The 20,386-nt window shown below is 42.9% G+C and overlaps 1 protein-coding gene across 6 annotated transcripts in view; it reads left to right on the top strand.

Annotated features, from left to right (window-relative positions):
* The window catches only part of LOC117600475 (uncharacterized), a 259,355-nt gene that overhangs the window by 220,886 nt on the left and 18,083 nt on the right, over positions 1-20,386 (top strand). For all 6 annotated transcript variants that reach the window (XM_034315971.2, XM_034315970.2, XM_034315969.2 and 3 more), the window contains exons 5-6: positions 1,966-2,063; positions 14,032-16,079. In XM_034315971.2, coding sequence (XP_034171862.2) covers positions 1,966-2,063; positions 14,032-16,079 — 2,146 coding nt within the window. The remainder of the gene's footprint in view (positions 1-1,965; positions 2,064-14,031; positions 16,080-20,386) is intronic.

Below are 20,386 nucleotides of genomic sequence, written 5' to 3'. Positions count from 1 at the left end.
AGTGTGTAGAGAATTGAAAGTTCTCATCAGCAGAATAATGTTTCCTAGAATAAAACAATCTTTGTTAAGTTTACTGTGAATGCCAGCCATCTTATGCATTTTAAAATTAAAAAAAGAATATGGCCACTATAGTGTTATTTATTAACCAATAAAATAATCAAATTTTGCATATTTTATTCTCAAAGGTAGATGACATTTTCGGACAAACTTGAATCTGTATGGCCTTTAATTAAAGGGGAAAAAAAATGCAATGTAAACCGAAAACTAGTTGGAGTTATGGGGACTCCCTGTGGCTGGAAAGCCGCAGGGGTTGCTCGCCCCCGCGGCCATAGAGGGTGGAACAAAGGAAGTTATCGTCGCGGAATTTTTATAGCGAGGAGAGAAAGAAATGTAAATCAGGTTTTCGTTCGTCTTTGCGTTAAGATGAAGAGAACTCGAGGGAAGGAACTCGAGACTGTCGCCGGCTTACCGCGGATCGGAAGTGTTGTCGTATAAAACTGAATTAACTGTGCTTCTGCTTCTCTCACACGCATACCTCTGTCTTATTTATTATAAACATAATCCCGACATTTTCATCCCTCCGGTTCCTCTGTGCGCTGTATTTTAATTTATTTATTTCTACGTATTAAGTTGAAAATATACTCTCATGTCTTTTGGTAACATGTTAGAAGGGTGTAGTGGGGTTTTTCAAAATAATTTGAATTAATCATTATTATTTTTTGATAGTACAAATTGTAATTATTATAAGATCCTCTATTTTACCTTACGTTCGATCACCATCAACATTGAGCGTTTTTATAACGATTTTCGCAAGCACCCCTGAAAGCATCGCGAAAGACAGAGTCGAGCCTGTTATAATCCATCAGAATCCGCAACTTTATACGCTGCTGATAATCGCTTGGAAAGGCTGGAACGGTTACTCGCGGTAGTCGTCGGGATTTATGAAATGGCAATAAAATTTATATGACTCGGTGGCTCGTTAGGGGTGCGGCTCGCTCGTTCAGATTGATGTCGGTGCGAGTCTGGTCCACTTGCCCGGGGCTGCGTTTGTTTCTCTCTACGATTGTCGTAGAACGGTCTGCCGTCATTATTAATCCCTTGGAAATCGCGGGAGAGCTTCAGTCATCGTTCACCGAAGAAAAATATGGCTGTAATATTTCTTTGAACTGCCAGGAAGGGCGGTGAGGGGTTGGTAGCTCAATTTCGACTGAATTTGTCAACTAACACTGATACCATTATATTAGGTGTACGAATGAATAATTTACTGATTTTTAACCCTTGCAATATTGACAGATAATAATAGCATTTTGACGTAACAAACTTTGCAGAATGATAGAACACCCCAAACATAATAATTTTGCAAAATTATAGAGTATTATTTTCTAAGAAAAGAAAGAATTTGGGGTCCTAAGTATTCTTGATATTTAGTTAATTATTTGAATTATATTAAATGCGAAACCACCCCTTAAACATCTTAATAATAAAATATACTAGTGTTGTATACGTACCCCTGAGATAATAATGTGATAAAATTTCTATTGCATTTCAATTGATAATTTATCGTGATGAGAACTCTACCCTTGGATATAAATTCCGGGATTCTGTTCCCCGAAACGGGGTCTAAGTAGAAGAATTATTTCCTTCGCGTTTCGTTTCGAGTAGTGGGGCAAAAGATAAAAGAAAAAGGGGTGGTTTCGATGAGTCACTTATACAGTAAATCACGCGTATGCTCTGTCGAGCATGATGCCTCGAGGACATATCTACTCTACCTGTTGCTCAATTCCCCATCGACGACAGCAAGGATCGTGCAAAGAATTTAAAAGGTGCACGGAGAAACGTTTCCTCTCTATTTTTTCAATTTCACTGTATGCGAAACCCGTTAAAGTGGATGGCGTTGAGGCTCGTTGTCAGTGGTGAAAATGAAATAAATCTGTCCTTACTAACTTAGCATTTCTACTGTTGCAGGTGGACGATCGTGTGAGATCACCAGGAACATCACGATGTCTAACCACCACCATGTCGCTTTCCATTTCACCTTCGAGCCCTGAGGAACCTGTCACGCTGTAAGTGCATCCCTATTTAAACTTTATTTATACAAATATAGTTTTATGCAAATTTTGAATGCATTTGAATTCTCGGCAATTAAATTATAGAAAACTGTAATTAAACAAGGTTAAAATAGAAGCAACTTTTCTTACTTAAGTGCTTCATAAGATATCAATATACTGGGCTCATCGGTTTAAAAAATAATGAAAAGATATTATTTCTAATTCAATAAATAGTTTTCTTTCGTTATTCTTCTACAATAGTATTACTAACAAGTCTATCATTAACTTTAAAAAAAGAAAGAAGCGTTAGAAAGGAATAAGTACTATAAAGCATCGTTTTCCTAAGGTTAACCCTTTCGCTATTAAGGGCTGTTATAGTCATCCGTTTATATTTTAAAATAGCAAGCAAGAAAATTATATTTAAAATAAAATAAAATATTACAATTAGTTTATCTAATTTAATAAAGAAGGGTGCAGAAATATACATCCACAGCGAAAGGGTTAAAGAATCATCTTCACGCACCATCATTCTCAAAACGCAACGCATGAAAATTCACACGATACAAGAGGATTATTCTACGGCTGGTAGATCTCAGTTCCCTTTCTATAACCGCCGAAAAAGCCACTCAGACAAATTAGTCCTCGCCGTTTTAGGCGTACGAAAAAACGATTCTACGTAGTTGTAGACCGCCGGTATCCGGGTCCTGTACGTTCTTACTTGTAACCAATGTCGCGGGCCACCGCTCGGTGTGGTATCGGTGTCGCGGGACGCCAAGGGGGTGATATTTATGCCAGTTTTTTATTGCGCTTTAGCCGGAGAGCAGAATGGAAACAATATGTCACCGGTGGTAAGGGGGTGAAACGGGTGCACGAAGTTCTTGTAGGTGGCCCGGTCTGCTGGCACCTAACGTTAATACTAACGCCTCCGCCGTGACTGCGCCCTACGCTCGACGTCATGATTTTAAATGAACAACCCCTGTCTCACCCTCTCGTGCGCCACGAGGGAACGGGGGGAACCATCGTGCTCTGAGAGTTACTTCGAATGTGACTCGCGATTCTAATTCATTTTCGAACAGTCAATGATGAGTTGAAGAATTTAGTTTCAATTTAGTCTTTGAAAAAGAACGTAGAACATTGATTGATCGAATTTGCTAAATCAATGCCATTTGTAATTTTCATTTATTTTTAGGGAGTCGATGGTAAATTATGAATTTAGTATTTTTAGAATACTATTTTAAATTTAGAATATTTTTAGAATATATATTTAGAATTATGGATTTTAATATTAATGAATCAATATCAATTTCCTTTGGTTTTGAAATTTTAATTTGATAGAAATATGATTTCAAGTGGTTTGAAATAATTTCATACACCATTGGTACACAAAATTCGAATCCCCAAAGGCGAACGATTTCTGGCTGTTATGCCTACGAAAGTTATCTAAAAAAAGAAAGAAAGAAAGAGGGGTCTCAAGAGTCATCGGATAAGTGCATATCGATTCCTCCCGATTGGCGAGGGTTGGACGGTGGTAAGATCGAGGCGAATGGGAAAAAAGAAGGCGGTAAAAAGAGCAAAGGCTATAAGTAACGGACCGTCTGGTGGAAAGCGCTCGAGGGCGAACAGTGATTTAGAGAAATTAAAACTTTAATTCATGTTCGAGTTCGCGGGGGGTATGTCCTCCCTCTCGCTTTCACCCTCTGCCACCACTTCAGTCTGTGGCGTTCTCCCTGTTGATCGAGCAGAATTCCACGCATAAATTGCCGCGTGCTACGATCACGTTGCTGTTCATTTCAATCTGATTAGTGTTTCCCTTTTTTTTCAATAATCTATAATTTCCAAAAAGCGTATTTTAATTTTACAAAAGTTATCCTGAATTAATTTCGAAATTTATCTTTTATCATTTCGACTTGTAATAAGTTTTTGTATTCAGAAGTTTTCTCGTTTTTTTACTCCAAAAAGTGAACAATTCTTTCTGTTAACCGAATTTTTATTCTGCTTAAAATCAGACAGTCAGCAGATTCAATAAATAGGAGTAGGGTAGTGGCAGAGGGTAAGAAGGCAACAAATATTCCAGATCCGATCAACCGTGCCCACATAGTGGACACAATTATTGTTCTCCTGATTTAAGAGCGGCATGCATTTTAAAGAACGACCATGCCGGATGGCTTTACATGGCCACTATTTGCGCTGGGGATGAATAAAAATTCAGTACCTTCCAATAAAATAGCGCTCTATCCATTCAAAGCACCAACGTGCTGCTGGACAGACGTTCTTGCTCATAAAGACCCCTTCGAACGACAAAATCCTTTTTTATTCTGAAATTTGTATGAATGATTTGGAGTGGTAACATGCAATCAATAACAACACAAAGTTATATGCCTTTTTGTTACAATATTTATAAGGATAAAAAATGATATGAACAATTTTGTATTAATAATTTTACCAATTGTCAAATACCAATAATTGAAAAAAATTACAAGAAAATTCTAAGTACTATTAATATTATATTATATGAATTCCAGTGCCAAAGGTAATTAAAACCATCATAATTTGAAAATAATTACAATTACAAAATTTTCAATTTGATGAGTTTATAAGTGTTCATTGCACATTTTTCAAAATTTTGTAAATAAAAAAAGCAATGAAACGTGGTGTAGAAATAAGGAAACAAATACGAATAGATGCTGTAAATCTGAATTTCGTAAGGATGCCCTCGGAACTTTTACGATCCACCATATGGGATACGGAATATGAGAAAAGGACTCGCCCTTTATTTTCCTCCCTTCTTTCGTTGCCCGTTGCCCTTTCTATTGCACTCTCTTCTTTCATCTCCGCTCTCTGTCCATGCTTTCCTTCCCGTATTCGGGAGGACCTTCGTCTCCAATAAATTCCCATCACCGTGCTCAGGTACGCCTTCGCCGAGTAAATCATACCATAAGTGAAACCGAATTGAATTCAATGAGTAAATATGGCGGTCGAATAATGAATAAGGAAACCCAGGAACATTCTCCTGAAAAGAGATTCATATTTTATTGAAATTCAATTAATACGCTTACGTTAATTAATTGTTCGTGTTATGGAATAACTGAGGTCAGAATTAATTACGAACTTGTAATTGTAAATATTATTGATGATTTAATTCTTCGATATAACGCAAATCGAGTATCACAGGCGCATCACTATTAAATTCAAATGTATACCGTTATTCATATAATCCATTTTATTATTCATAATGGGTTAAAAAACCAATTCCCGTGCCAAGGCATGTCGGATCAAGAGGACCGGAACTTCGTGTCGCTAATTCAAAAGCAATTCTCCGTCTTGGCTACCCTCATCCCTCTCTGGGCCATCTTTTACGGCACATCATCGAGCAGCAATACATGTAAATCGTCTAGCGTACAATACCCAATTCACATTTCTCTATGTGTATGTGTGTGTATAGTCAAGAAGCGGCGGCTGTTGGCTGGAAATGCATAAATACATGAACCACGGCGAAACTACGAGCGAAAGAGGGACGGGGACAAGCTTGGCCCGCATATGCCTCGAGCGGCTTGTACCTCCTAGAGGCGTAATAACGCGTGGATAGCGATTCTCTTTTCGCGAAAATGCGACCTTTTGGAATGTCGTGGTTTCCTCCCCGCGAAAAAATACTACGATTTCTGGGCTGAGCTTTAAGAGAATCCGCGGATGAGAAATGATAAGAAATTATATTCATTTTGGATTTGAAAGAAATTCATGGCACGCTGAGAAAAAAAATAAGCAGCAAAAGGGAATAATATCTAGTCAAGAATAAATGCTTCCATAGACCGGTATCTTTGAGGAAGAAAATAATTGAGGGGAAGGAGTATTTCGGCCCGGTCATAGACGGCACTTTGGCCGCAACAATTTTCATCGGGACATAATTAACCTTACAAGTATGCGAAGCATCTCAAGAAACACGCTGACCACATTAATCTTGTCGGTCAGTGCATACTTTAGCCAACATCGATGGCCACGTCTCACTATCACACGTAAACAATCCAAAACTAATAGCAACCCAATGGTGTTTAAGAAATCTTTCATTGCAGAGAAATAATAAAATAACGATATTGAACTTACAATTTTGAATGATGTAAAATTTTACGCGACGGACATTAATGATCGCTGTAATTACTATGGCGTTGATTATCAACGTGTTAACTGTAAGCCGGTTGGCGATGATTCGCGTGCATTTAAGGGACGAGATTCGCATTCCAACATTACTGTCACGCGAGTAATTACACGATGGTGGGAAAGGAGGGACGAAGAGACGGGGAACAGACGGTAACACGCGGAGAAGAGGAAAATAGAGGACGAGAAGGGTTGCTGTTACCGAGTTGGTGCTATGTATTGCTGGCTAAGCGTCTCCGAGTCGGCGTTGCGCGATTTGCAGCCAACAGGAGAAACCAGAGCTAATAAAAGCCCACAATTACCTCCGGTTCGAGCCATTTGTCTTGACGGGCGTCTCATGCCCGATATAATTCACCCTGGCAACAACACATTGTTGCCTAATGAGGTGTAAAACATTCCGAGATATCTGGCCTGTCTGACTGCGGCCCGATCCCTGTTTCCGGGAGGTTGATCCACGATACGATCACCGTTTCTCCATCCATAATATTCTTATATTAGCCGGGCTAGCTTTCACCCTTAGAATTGGATGAACCTTTGGACATCCTCTTTTCGTTATTTTCGTTTCACTGACTCGATTGGGATGATTTTGCTTAGGAAGAAATAGGATTTCATTAGAACCGTTCCTCTTGGAACGATGATTTTGGGCAATTGGATGGAACATTGAATGATGTCCTACAAAATATGATGATTAATTTTGAGATATATGTTACACGTACTACTAGTTACGAGTTCATAATGTATGTGGTAGGAATGGGTTTGTTTTTAGTTGTATTAGAGGCGTGTAAAAGTTTTAATTTTCTTTGAAATTTTTATTTCAATCCATATCATGTATAAATTGCAATTTAACGATCAAAGTATTTGCTTCATAAAGTCTGACATAAAAGTACTTTAAATTAACACCTACTCTATATCAAATTTCAAAAGATTATGTTACTGTTCTAAAGTTATTAGTTTCGAAGTTAATTATTTGTAATTAATTAACTTGTAATGAACTTGTATCTATTAAAGTATCTATTTCTTAAAAATCTCTGAAAATTCAGGAAAATTTTTTAAAATCTTCAATATCACGTTCAGAATTTTTAAAAGGCCGATTTCGGATAGAATCAAATCGATGGCGATGCGGGTAACGTTTGTTGCTCCACATGAACGATGCCCTTTTTTTCTCTGTACACATAGTACGTGCTTCGTCGATTCGATTTAGCCGAGGGATGTGCTACGTGCCCTTTTCACTCACTCTCGAATGCCCCCACGCGTCCCTTTTGTCTTTATTTCTTCTACGTAGCAGTGATTTGCTGCGATAAAGCCGCATCGACAGGCGACGCACGTGTATCGCGTGTCGAAGGACATGCTCGGGGCCCTTACGGGAACGTTGCAGAAGAAAGGGCGAAGAAGAAGGTTATGATATATTTGTAATCATGTTACCCGATACGTGCCCTTCCGTTACAACTGCTCCCTGTAACAAACTGCCGTGGACCTTTTTTCACTTTATGGCCGTGTGCACGCACGTATAACACTTCGCGGCACGGAATGAGAGAGTTGGAGAGTTGCGAATGTGTCCTGTGTATTTATGGGTGGAAAAGAGAGCCGTCGTAAATGAGATTTGTTAGAAGAAACTCTGGTACCACTTGTATCGTTTGCGTCGCATTTAATTTTTCAAGTTAAATATAATAATTTCAATCTCGTAATCGTTTATTGAAAATTTTCAAAATTAAGCGAAAAGGTGAGAGAAAAAGAATTTTAGTTACAGAATTTTTCGAAATGACTGATTCATTTATTCATGAGCTATTCGGTAGCTGGGAAAACTTTTGTGACATCGGAAACAGTGGCGAGGCGTCGTTCAAATTCATCGACACACACGGCTACACATAATTCCGTCAGAGGAAACTCGACAGAAGGGGCTTTCGAGTTTTAAGGGCCGTCATCAGTGCAAGCCCATGAGGCTCGAGAAATTGCATCGTAATCCAAGAACACCGCGAAGCGGACTGGATTTCGGAGAGGCAATTCCAGCTACCCGTAACAATCTGGCGGAGGCATATTATTATGGCCGTACCTCGGACAGTTTATTCCAGGTTCGTTTCAGGATTTACTGCGCTTCACGTTGCACTGGAAGAATTCTTGGCTGCCGTTAGTTTTCACCCTATTTTCCACGCAGGTGTTGCTTATTTCATTTTTGGTAGCACAATAGAATTGTCAATCATTAGTTATTACGTATCTTCGTGAAACACATTCTGCAACATACCTACCCTTGTTTGAAAAATTGAATAGTGAAATTATTTGGGGGTAGTTTTTTGAAAATTTGATGATGTCGATCGGAAGAAGGAGTGGAATTTTATACATTTTTCAGGCTGGAATAGAATATATATGATATTGCTATGAACATAAGAAGGATACACGTGCTGGTACTTGTCACTATGACATTATCGATCCAATGGGTCGGTCCGTCGTCGGTTGGTCCGAGTACAGTCCCTTCTTACTACCCCCTTTCCCTCTTTTCCCCTCCCTGTACAAAACCGACTTTGTAACCCCCTCCGCACAACCCTTTAGGGTCGCTTTCCTCACAGATATCAGTATGAAACTTTCAGAAATGTCCTCTCTGATTTCCGTTCCCTGCAATTGTGGAAATAGTGGAATACCCGAGAATCGTGTTTCTACGAAATTTGACCTGTTTTTCCAGTTATCTATAAATTATTCTCTAGTAGTATTCAATTACCTAAGTGCTTGTTCATTTGAAACAATAATCGAACGCGTCGACTTCTACAATGAAAATAATCATATCTATCATAGAACATTTCAGTCTGAATTATTATTAATAATTACTTTTCAACTTTATCTTATTTTATCAAAATTAAATTTATAGCATTGATCATAGGTGATCTCGGTGAGAATTGAAAAATATTCAAATTTGTACCCCTGAACTTGATAATAATTCATGATCCTATAGTAAAGCAATAAAGAAATTGGAATGAATTGACGAAAGAAAGTAGCTACTGGTCCGAGTTGCTGAGGACGGCGTCGGCGTCGGCGTCGGATTCGGTGTCGACGTAACTGCGAAAATTTGCGCTCGCCTACCCCAGCCTTACTATAAATCAGTTGAAATTTGTTATGCGCGGCACGCAGATGGTTTTGTTATATGAAAATATGTGCCGCGTAGGGATGGTATAAGTATCCCTCGGTAAAACACATCCCTTATACCCCACACCAGCGTCCAACTCGTCTCGCCCCGCTCCTTACCCCAGACAGGCCCGAGGCGTCATGCTGTTCTGCGCTCTCTTTAATTACGCCCCGAAACCGGGACGCGTGACGTATTGCCGTATGCTGAAAGGGACAAAAAAGGCAACCTCTACCTTGAACCGGCCGCGTTGAACCGTGCTGGAAACGTTAATCGAAGCAGAAATCACGGCTGCACCTTGCGATAGAAGAAAATGACGTTTGAAGGGGTTGCGTGGAGGATAAGTTTTTTGGAGCTAGTTATGAGTTTGCGTTTCATAGAAAAAGGGTATTCGCTTTGAAACTAGCTAAAAACAAAGTTCTTCAGGTTCTAATTCTTTGACCCAGAATTTAGATTCTTCAAAATATTCTAGGTATCATTTTCATGTCACTAGAAATTAAAAAGTTGACCAGTAAATCTGAAATTTTAATAATATAAAACTAAAATCCTTAAATACAGGAACACTTTTCCCCAACAATCTCATAAATCTTGATCAACGACTAACATCCTCTTCTGTATCAAAGAGGCTTCAGGGCACAATCCCGATTGCTCCGTTCCTTTCTCAAATTACCCTCGCTACGGAAGAGTTGAACAGGAGCTACGGGGGTCAGTTTACAAGGGGTAACGTCGAGACCGTTGTATCCGGTGTTACGAACACTTAAAACTTGAAAAATAAGAAAGTATATTTCTCACTTAGAGCCAACTGGAAACTCGATGGAACGGTAGGACGATGTAAAGCGCTTCTTGCACACGAGAAACAGGGTCCGGCAACGATGGAGGAGCCACTTAAAGCGTTGGCCCTGGCAGCGTTAAATATTTGATCAGAATTCGATTGCTTTAAGACGTCAGACTACGGGCGAGGGTGCGGCCGGTGAGCGAGCCATAGTAAAAGAAAGGGAAGAAGAGCGAAACGGTTGACGTAAGGGAGGATACTTAGCAAAGGGACGAGGTTATTCCCCGGAGCCGAACGTTCGAACGATGTCCAACCGGCCAGCTGTCCAAGTCACAGCGTTCTTTCTCTGCTTTGTACTAATGCCAGGACACGAGTACGCTTTAAAATCCACCCCTCGCCCCTTGCCAAGGAACCGGTGGACAGAAAACAACTATAGCATCGCTGGATCCCTTTGTTAATATAGCCAATTCGTTAGGTTTCTCGAACAGGAATCATCTTGAGGAGAATACCATCGTCGATGGTCGGACAATGGTGCACTGGTCCTGCTTTATTGAAGAAGGGTTTTCGACGTTCTTCGCGTGCCTTAGAGTCTCTGAATTCGTAATTAATATTTTAGAATCTACCGAAGAATCGATGGGTAATTTAATTAATAAATCAACATAGGGTGCAATTATGAAAAATTAAAAATTACACTAATGTATCGATGTACGATGTACAACCTTAATTTTGCAACGGAAGATTTATAAATGAAGGTGTTTCTATTATTCGGCGTGTTTTCATTGAACGTTTAAGAATGCCAGGGGTAAATGGAAGAGTCTGAGTCGCAAAACTCACGCGAATCCACGTGGTGCCAAGTGGGGTGCATTAGCCAAGTTCCCCATTATCCACGCGTGAGAGACCCCTAAATTATCCGGCATTCGCCTAGCGCCGACCTCTTCCACCCTTGAACGTCGGCGAGAAAAAGATGTACGAGTTCCTTACGCGAGAACACCCTCGGCGGCTGCTCGGAGGTGCGACCAAAATAATTCTGATTCTTTAGTGCCGCCTGGTATTTTATCCCAAATGTAAAAATTATTGCTTTTAATGTCAATATCGGTCCAGTGCGATCGTTTTGTCAGAAATCTGAAGACAGACTTAACCTCCGATAGGGCCGCTAAGAGTACCGTGATCCGACGGTGGTTTATCTAATTGGAATTGTCGAGGGCTCGAAGAAGGACCAAGAACAACCGGAATCAACGAGGAAAGATGATAACAAAGAGAGAGAGAGAGAGAGAGAGAGAAGGTGGAAAGAGAAAGTGTATATGAACGATAGAGAGAGATAGTACCTAAAGAAGCATCGGTAAGACGGGGGTGTGTAAGTTTGGGCTATCTCTGAGAGCACAGTTCCAAGAAGGCTCCTTTAGACTCTAGTGACGTGATGTCGCCTAATCCCTTCAATGGAGGCACCATCGTCCGCTCTACAGCTTCGTGTTTCTGGGTAACCACTGCCTTCGCTACGAACGGTACTTGCTAATTAATTGACGAATACAGATTTTGAGGTGTCGAGAATCTTTATGTCTATGGTTAGAAAAGGAACTATTATCTTTCGGTACAGGATGAATATAGTCTTTAATACAAATTAATAGATAGGAGATTCATTTTTAATTTGAAAGGTACTCTGCAACGGTACAGAAATATTTCTCTCAAGTATAATGGTAACACTGAGACAATGGGTACAAATGTTTAAATCTTATAAAAGCATATTGCTGTTCGTCAGAGTGAAGTCACTTTTTTCTTTTAATTAGAATTGTTTCTGAAAAATGGAACTAGTTGTCTGCGAGTAGCGCAGAGACTTTAACAGCGGACGTGACATTTTCCTTGGACACGAAAACGAAACCAATCTTTACGCGAAACGCAGGGATGTAGGTACTCGTCCAGGAGAAGGGCTGCTTTCTAATTATTCCCCACAGGCCATAAGGGATGACACGTAATTGGAGGGTGGACGAGGAAGCATTGATCCCTAACTGGAAGGGATTCAGTCTCTTCCTTGCTCCGCATCGGGCAGCTTTCTCTCTTTCTCTCATCCGTTAGCCGGAGAACTCTCGAGTACCGAGTACTGGACCAGTGAGCATGGTCCGGCAAAGAAAAGTGATAATGTCTTAAGCCGTCGGTACGATTTAACTTCCGATTTCAGTCGAAGAGGGCACATTCTCTTCCAGCTATCCCTTTCTAAGGGTTCGTTGCTCTAAACTCTGAACTGCCGTGGTCTGAGGAGGGGTTTAGGATTTAAGGAAAGCCCTCTCACTCCCGAGATCCTTGGAAGCTCTGCTAAGCGCTGACGCTGATCCTGCTCTTCTTCTTCTTCCTATACCACCTCTTGGAACCTGGGTTTATCTAATTCGACTTGTAGCTTCCTGCTATCGCTGTAAACCGTACGAGCAGACCAAGGAACGGCTGTCTGCCGATTGAAAATACGTTTTAGCGCGATCGTTTACAATAAAGGATATTTATCTAGCTAAATCCGGCAAAGAACGTACGTTCTACCTTTTGTTAGAACAAAAATATTATGTTCCAAGCAAATTAACATGTGAAACACTGATTATCTCAATCATTCTCGCGTAAGCACTAATAACGATATATTCTTATCAGTCCAGGAATTTAAAAGTAACTTTGTTCAATAATCAGCGAGAATTTAGACAACAATCAGCGAGAGATCAGCCTAGGTACATGCGAAACTCGTTCAGTTCGATGTAATCACCAGGCCGACGGAAATGTAACGCGTTACAGCCCAGGAATGAATATAAAGAGAGGACGATCGCGAAGCGTCAGCGCGTTTTCTCGTGTTGGTCCTAATTGAATTTGACGATGCTCGTTACGCGAGTCACTTCTGGAGGCAGAATGCAAAAAGAAAAAAGAAAGGAGGAAAAAGTCGGAGGTCTCTGGCCGGGGACCAGGGTAGCCGGGACTCTTAAGGCAGCAAAGAGAAGCAGGTAACAGAGAGGTACACGTAGGTAGAGGATGGAAAGGGGGTAGTGGAAGTTAAGATGTGGGTGAATGTAAGGGATGGTGCACGTAGCCCAACACACTGAACCAACTTGGTGTGCATCCAGGGGCCGAGTCCCCCCCCCCCCCTTCTTTCCGTTATCGCAGGGGGTGGTGAGGTGAGTAAGGGGATGTGCTGAGAGGCCGGGAATCGCGTTCCAGCTAAGCTGAAAGGGGTGGACAGTGCGCAGAACCCGCCCCCACTTTTCGCGGCGAAGCAGAAGCTGCCGGTTGCTCGCGCAAGCTTTCATCCCCTCCCGTGTATTCTGGAAGATCGCCACCCCCGAACGAGCTTAAACATATCACAGTAGCTCGCGAGCACCCTGCGTGGAAGGGCTATCCGCGCCACTTTGTGCCACGCAAAGGTACCTCTATACACGTATCGCAGACTCGGCTCGAGCACGCGTGACTGGTGCGTGAACACGCGCGCGCGCGCGTGCGTGTCGCATCGAGTGCATGCACAATCGTGTAGAGACAATAGTACCGTGCCGGCGATACTGAGAATCTAGGATAAAAATTACCTACGACGCAGTGTGTTCGATCGAAGGAAACGATCGGCTAGCATTTGTTCATCTGGAGAACGGAGAAGTCCCGTGTGGATGGAACGGGTCACAGGATTCGGGGCGATGCCCTCGACAGGCCTGCACCGGTTTCAGGTGAAATTTCTTGACAGACGAGAATTTCTGTAGGCTTTGAATCGAACGGTTCACGAGAAAACGAACGATAGATCTCGTCGAGAGGATGAGACGTGCGGTCTGAATAGTTTGGAACTGACAGAGCTTCTGATCCCCAGCTTCTCGGAGTATTGGTTCGGTTAGATTCTGAGTGGCCTCGAGCTAAAAAGCTTGCACTCATTGATCAAACTCCACCGTGCATCCATGCATCCGACGAGAGAGCAGATTTCCTGATCCTCTGGAATTTTTGTGTTCCAGGGTGGAACTGACCAGCGTGCCAGGTGGCCAGAATGCGATGGCTCATCTCAAAAAACGGAAGCTGGAAGCAGAATCTGTCAGCCCAAATCCTAAGCAACTGCAGCAACTGCAACAACAACAACAACAGCAGCAGCAGCAGCAGCAGCAGCAGCACTATCAACAACAGCAACCGTTGATCAACAAGAAGGCTGCACAAACGAGCATTCCTCAAGAAATGGAGACAGCTGATGCTGCTGCTAAGCGAAGGAGGAAAAGCGTACGCGACGATGAGACAAGAAAATCACTCGATGCCAATGACACTAGCAAAACTATACCGTTGCCACAAAAGAAACGAGCATTCGCTGCTGGGAACTCTGGTAGCCCGGCGAGAAAATCCAGCAAGCATTCCGAGGAACCCGAAGACGACGAGACTCTCATTAGAGAAACGGAGGCTGCTTTGAAAAGTTTATCCGGAAGCTGGCCTGGGCCTAGGGGCTGTTTGTATCAACGAGGAAACTCGGACGAAGATAAGTACGAATCGAATTTCGAGAATCTATTCGAAGAGAAAAAAGACAATCCAAAACTGTCACCTTCCTCTGTGTCAACATCTTCAACTACCAGTAACGAGACGGGTTATTCTCTAAAAGACGTGATAACATTCCGTGGACAGCAAGACCGTAGCGGCAAGTCTCAGCAACAATTAAAGCAACACGATGCGATTAAGCAATTACAGCATCAAAGCAAAGTGAAAAAGGATCTGGATACCGTGTTGAGAACAGAAAACGAGTGCGGCAACATTCAAAGCCAAGTGAACAATGTGAACCCAAATGAACCAGGAAAAATTAGACCGGTGTCTGTGAGATCCCTGTCGAGCAAGGAGCGAAACGACAGAAGCATGGTCGGTACTCACGTGGATCCCCAGGGACGACAAACAGATAAATATTCCAGATACGATCCGCCAGACTTCAATGAACTGGTAGACGATTCGTCGAACGAACTCGAGATCGACATGTCTGATCCAACCGCGGAGAAGGACGACGCTGACAGAGATAAGATGAACGACAGAGATCGTGATCGAACGTGCAGGAACGGACAATCGCCTCAGAATTCAGCGAGGCAGCAACACCATCAGCATCAACAAATGTATTCGAACTATCATAGACAGTACAATGAGAACGGTATGAAGATATCGCCGAACGCGACGACCAGCTCCTCTTCTTCGCCGCCGTCGAATTCTCCGTTCTCGGCCACGTCGGCATTCAGGCCACCTAACACGGACCACGCGAAAGCTACTGGCCGCGGTACACCGTCAGTGGCGGTGGCTTCCACAGCGATTCCACCTATCGGACCGTACCCTGCCTCGGCCACGTTTGTTGGCTACCCCACCGCTGGTCCTGGGCCAACGATGCCGACCCCGCAACCTGTTACGGGCATATCGACCAGCACCGAGGACAAGCATTCGTCGACGGTTTCGCTGTTGCAGTTGAAATCGTCGAAAGAGGACGCCCATCACGTGGCCAGACACGAGGTGACACCCAACACTGTGACAAGCAGCAAAAGTCCCAGCGGTGGCCTTCCCGCCGTCACTAGCCCCGACTCCTCGAAACAATATACGATCCTTCAGCCAGCAGGTGTTGGCTCCAGAGCTGCCAGTGCCCTTCAGGACATAGCCAGGGACGGAGTGGTCAGTGTAACTGCTGTCAGCAGTTGTAGCACGAGTAGCTCGACGAATGGGAACAACAACGGTAGCGGTAGCGGTAGCAACAACGGTGCTGCTGCTAATTGCAGCAACAACGTGTCCAGTAATAAAAATAGCAACACCAGCAATAGTGGTAACGGTAGCGGTAACAGCAATAATGCTGCCAATGGAAACGGTACCAATGTGACCAGCATCGCTATCACGGCTGTCTCGACCAGCACGACAACGTCCAGCCCCACGACTGGCGGAGACGTGTCATCTGGAACTGGAACGGCTCAGCAAGAGAATGTGATGAAAATACCGGAAAGGCCTGGCACCTTTGATGGGAGCAGGCCAGGAATGTCCATGTCTCCGTCCAGTCTAAGCAGAGGTGAGAATTTCGATGTCTAGTAGCACGACTACTCTGAATACTTTGGGATTGGGAATTTATGATATTTTATTTATACTGATTTCTTGGCTATATATCTTTGCCGTTTCACGCCGAGATTTCAACGACAGCAAATACGAGTCGTTCGTGTTGCTTTCGCACTTTCTTCAGCGTTTCATCGGATGCTAATGCATTCTAGCGCTCGAGAAACTCAGGGAATCATTGATAAGACTAATGCTCGCAACGGTAGGGTTACTTTTCGTACGTTATCCGGTTGTAAAAGGGGGACAAAAGGCATTTTCGACTCTCCCGCGTGCTTTACTCTTCTCCTGCTCCATCTGTATCTCTCTCTCTCTCTCTCTCTCGCTCTCTCCTACTTTCTCTATGAAGTTAGGGGAGTTAGGGTAGCACGGAAAATCAATAATTACGAAGCGAGGGGCGATGACTCAAATGGTGAAATCAAGGTCTCTCAAAGTAAAGTTATTCTCCGTATTCTACGCTACAGCCACTTTGTCTTCGTCCTCGGCGCAGCTTCGAAACTATTCGCTTGATCATGGGAACCTCGCGATAATCGTAAAGACACGCGGGTAAACTTGCATCTATCAGACGTGTTCGAGCACAATGTCCTTTCGATGTATGTTGTTCGAGTCATCGGACACCTGTTTTGCAACCCTTTTATCAATGCTTCTTTTTTAACTTGTCATAATTATTAATAATTAAAATATGGTGAAATTAACTATCGAACAACGAATGACAGGTCAATTTGGACTTAGGATAACAAAATGTAAATAAGAATGCTTCGATTAGAATTAGGCAATTAAATTTTTATTAATAATAGAAATTGAAGACAGATAAGACATAAATATCTGAATAGATTTGCTTGATTGAATGAGAATGTAACAGAGATCAATCAACGGTAGCGATCGGTATTGGCAAAAGAATGAAAGAAAATTCCCCGTGTGACGGCGGGTTGGTATTTCATGGTGTGACAGGTGGGAGTTCGAGTGCATTCCAGGGTCTCAGGGCAGCGATGACACGATGTGCCTAGGCGGGGAAATTTGAGGTTGATACCACGTCATACGTATAAGCCGCAGCTGTCAGCAGCTAGAAACGTGACTAGCATCCCAGCCAAACCACGCTACCTTATTACCACCATGCGGCTCTGCTGCCTGTTCTCATTATCCCCTTAGCGTTTTCTCCGCTTCAAGCTGCGGGGACGAACAGCTTCAAAAATTCAATCTTCCTCGTTTCGTGTTCTGTGCTAAATCGATAAAGATAGGTTGATGAGATAGCTGTTTGATCGTTGTTTGGTAACATTTAATGATAAACGAATTTAAAATCTTCAACATTTCAACCTGCTTTGGAAGATCTTTATAAATTGTTCCATAATAGAATTTTGTTAAATTATTCAAACATTTAAATAATTAACTAAGAATATACTTATAAAATAAAAATAAACCAATCGACGGAAAATCATTTGACGGAAAAGTTCGTGCAAACAAAAGCTTCCGCGTCGTGTTCGCGTCCAAGAAGTTTCACCGCCGCCTGTCAATCTCGTACGGTCGATTATTAAAAGATCTCAGAGTCGAGATAGTCGGCACAGTCCACCTCCATGGAAATCTTGGCGAATAAACGCGGTGCCGTGATAAGTGGGCACGATTAATCGCATACTTACAAGCGTGACGGTGGCAAAGGCGTGCCGGTCTCGGGTCGCGCTATACTTTTTAATCGCGGGCTCATTCGGCCGCGCTATTCGCGCCGCTTGTTCCTGATCCTTTCGATTTAGAGAGAGGTTCGCGTGCTCCTCGTTCCTTCCTTCCTTCTTCAATCCTTTTTTATTCAACGCAGCGTCAACGTAGCGGCCGTCGGGTAAGAGCGTGTTGACACGCCATAAAACCGCTATCGGGAAATCCGTCGGCCGCAAAAACCACCCTTTCCGCGTTGAAACCGCGCGCGGTAGGCAAGCAGGGTTTGCCTGGCTAATAAAAAAATAAACTGCCCTGTAACTCAATTTTACGCTGCCTTTGCGACCGCACGCATAAAAAGGACCTTTGCTCGCGCGCTGGGGCTTCTACCCTCGCGTTAATGGCGCACGCCGCCGTGTGTAAATACCTGCCTTGCGATTGTACCCCCGGCTCTCTTCTCTTTTTTTAGAATCCTACGTCTTCTGTTCTGCGCTCTACGCACGGCCAAGTCGACGAAGAAATCGCGATCGTCTTGAGTAATTACTTTATTCGCGCCTCTTTAAAGATCCTTTTGATGAGCAACGTTGTTTTAGGTTTTCTTGTCTACAGGTGCATTTTATATAGGCACATTTGAACATAGAAAAGTGTGTTAACATGTTGACACCTACTGTGAAAATAATTTAGCATAATATATGCACAACATTATGAATTATTAAAAATTTATTTCAAATTGTTAATATTTTTCTAAAACTACATATTTCATATCGTTATCTCCTATGATAGTTCATGTGTTAAAGATTAATAGGCTCAAAGATATTTTCCTTACACCGACACTTTTCCCCAACGGGAAAAGAGATTATATCGAAGGACGCAGATATCGGGTGATTAAAATAGGTCCACGTCTATTTATTTGCTTCATCCGTACGTGGATATTTAAATTTGTCCATCGATTGATTACCAAGATAATAGCTCGATAATAGGATTTTCGATTTCATCGCGTGTACATGATCGCAAAAGAAGGGAGACAGGGCGATCAAAAAAAAAAAAAAAAGAAAGAAAATGAGAAGAAGAAAGGAATATGTGGTGCGCGGGCCGAATGAATAAAACAATCCTGGTGTTTATGTACACCTCTGGCCTTCCCGTGGTGACCCTCACGTGAAATGGCAACAAAATAACACAATTACACACTCGGCCACGGCCTCACCCTCGCTGCCCGCTACTCATCCTCGTTCTCACCCCTTGGATCCGCTCTTTCCTCTTTTCCCTCTGACCCTCCGGCAGGGGATCCCGTAGGAAAAAAGACGGGGATAGAACGGGTGGCAAGGAAAAGGGAAAAGGGAGAAGAAAGGTCTGACCGACTCGTTACAAGTCTATTCAGAGATCCGGAAAGAACAGCGCGTGCCGGTATTCATTTTGTTGACCGGAACCATTATCTGCCCCTTCGTTCCTATCTTTCCTCTCTCTCGCGCTCTCGTCATCTTTCTTTTTCTCTCTTTCCCGTCGCGCTTAGGCATCGGCCAGCCGTTTTAAAACCTTACGGCTAATTTATTAATCCTGCCGGCGGCCAACCGCTCACCCTCACTTAGCCGGCTCACCGTTTTTTTTTACCTTGCCGCTAATTAAAAAACACGGAATCCCGGCCTGGTTCCTATACCGACCTCGGCAACTGTTCATTATCTCTTTCTTCATTAGCTGAATGTGCTATCGGTACGTTATCGATACACTGACCGCCTTTAAAATCGAATGAACATGGGGATTGCTGGAATGAAATTATTTTAATTACGAATAACCTTCCCGTTCACGATTCGGAAATCAGATTTGCACGTTTTTCATTCTATTAATAGCCGGTTGGCACGGATTCCCGCGATATCAGCTCGGTGTTTCGCGAATAAAGTATGCCACTAATCACGTCACGTATCGTAATCCAATTTACCAGGAAGCTAGACCAGACGAGACTAGAGGAGAAGGCGAGCATCTAAACGGGGATCGACTCGGTCCCCTTCTTACTCTTTCTTGCCGGAACGCGAAATGACGGGCTGATGAAGTTTCTCGGCATCGTGGCGGCCATTTCGAGGGGGGTCGGGCGTAGTTGGATAGAGGGATCAGGACCAACGAAGGATTAGTACACGACAAAGTTTATAAAAGTGCGCTCACTCCAAGGGAAAAGGCCGCAACTAACCCAAAGCCTGCCTCCCCTCAAGCTTCCTTCGGAATCCCTTTCCGAACCCCTCCAACACACGTGACGAACGTACCTATGGTCCATCAGAACGAAGCTTTTCGCGTTAAGAAACGTCGAATTGACCACCCCCTGAGCTCGAGGGACGAAATGAGTTAATACGTAAGATAGAGGTCGTGATCCCGCTAAACTCGTCTGGAACGGATTACCCCTGCGAATCTTGGAGGCTGACTAAACGGGTTCGACGAAGTGTTGACCGAATGAATTTCATTTCAAGTTATCTCCAAAGATTAGAAGGAAATTTAATTAATTCCCATGAGTAAAAAGTTGTTCGAATCTTCACCGGCGCTGGGAACAAAGGATCCGTATAGATGGTCCTTATCCTAAGCTATTGGTACTTCTGGAGTGTATAGAGCGTATACTGGAAACCTGTAATTGTCTGGTCACGC

Source organism: Osmia lignaria, chromosome 15 (genome assembly GCF_051020975.1).
Source record: "Osmia lignaria lignaria isolate PbOS001 chromosome 15, iyOsmLign1, whole genome shotgun sequence".
NCBI lineage: Eukaryota > Metazoa > Arthropoda > Insecta > Hymenoptera > Megachilidae > Osmia > Osmia lignaria.
Note: the sequence above shows the minus strand (reverse complement) of the source record. Positions and strands in the feature narration are given on the sequence as shown.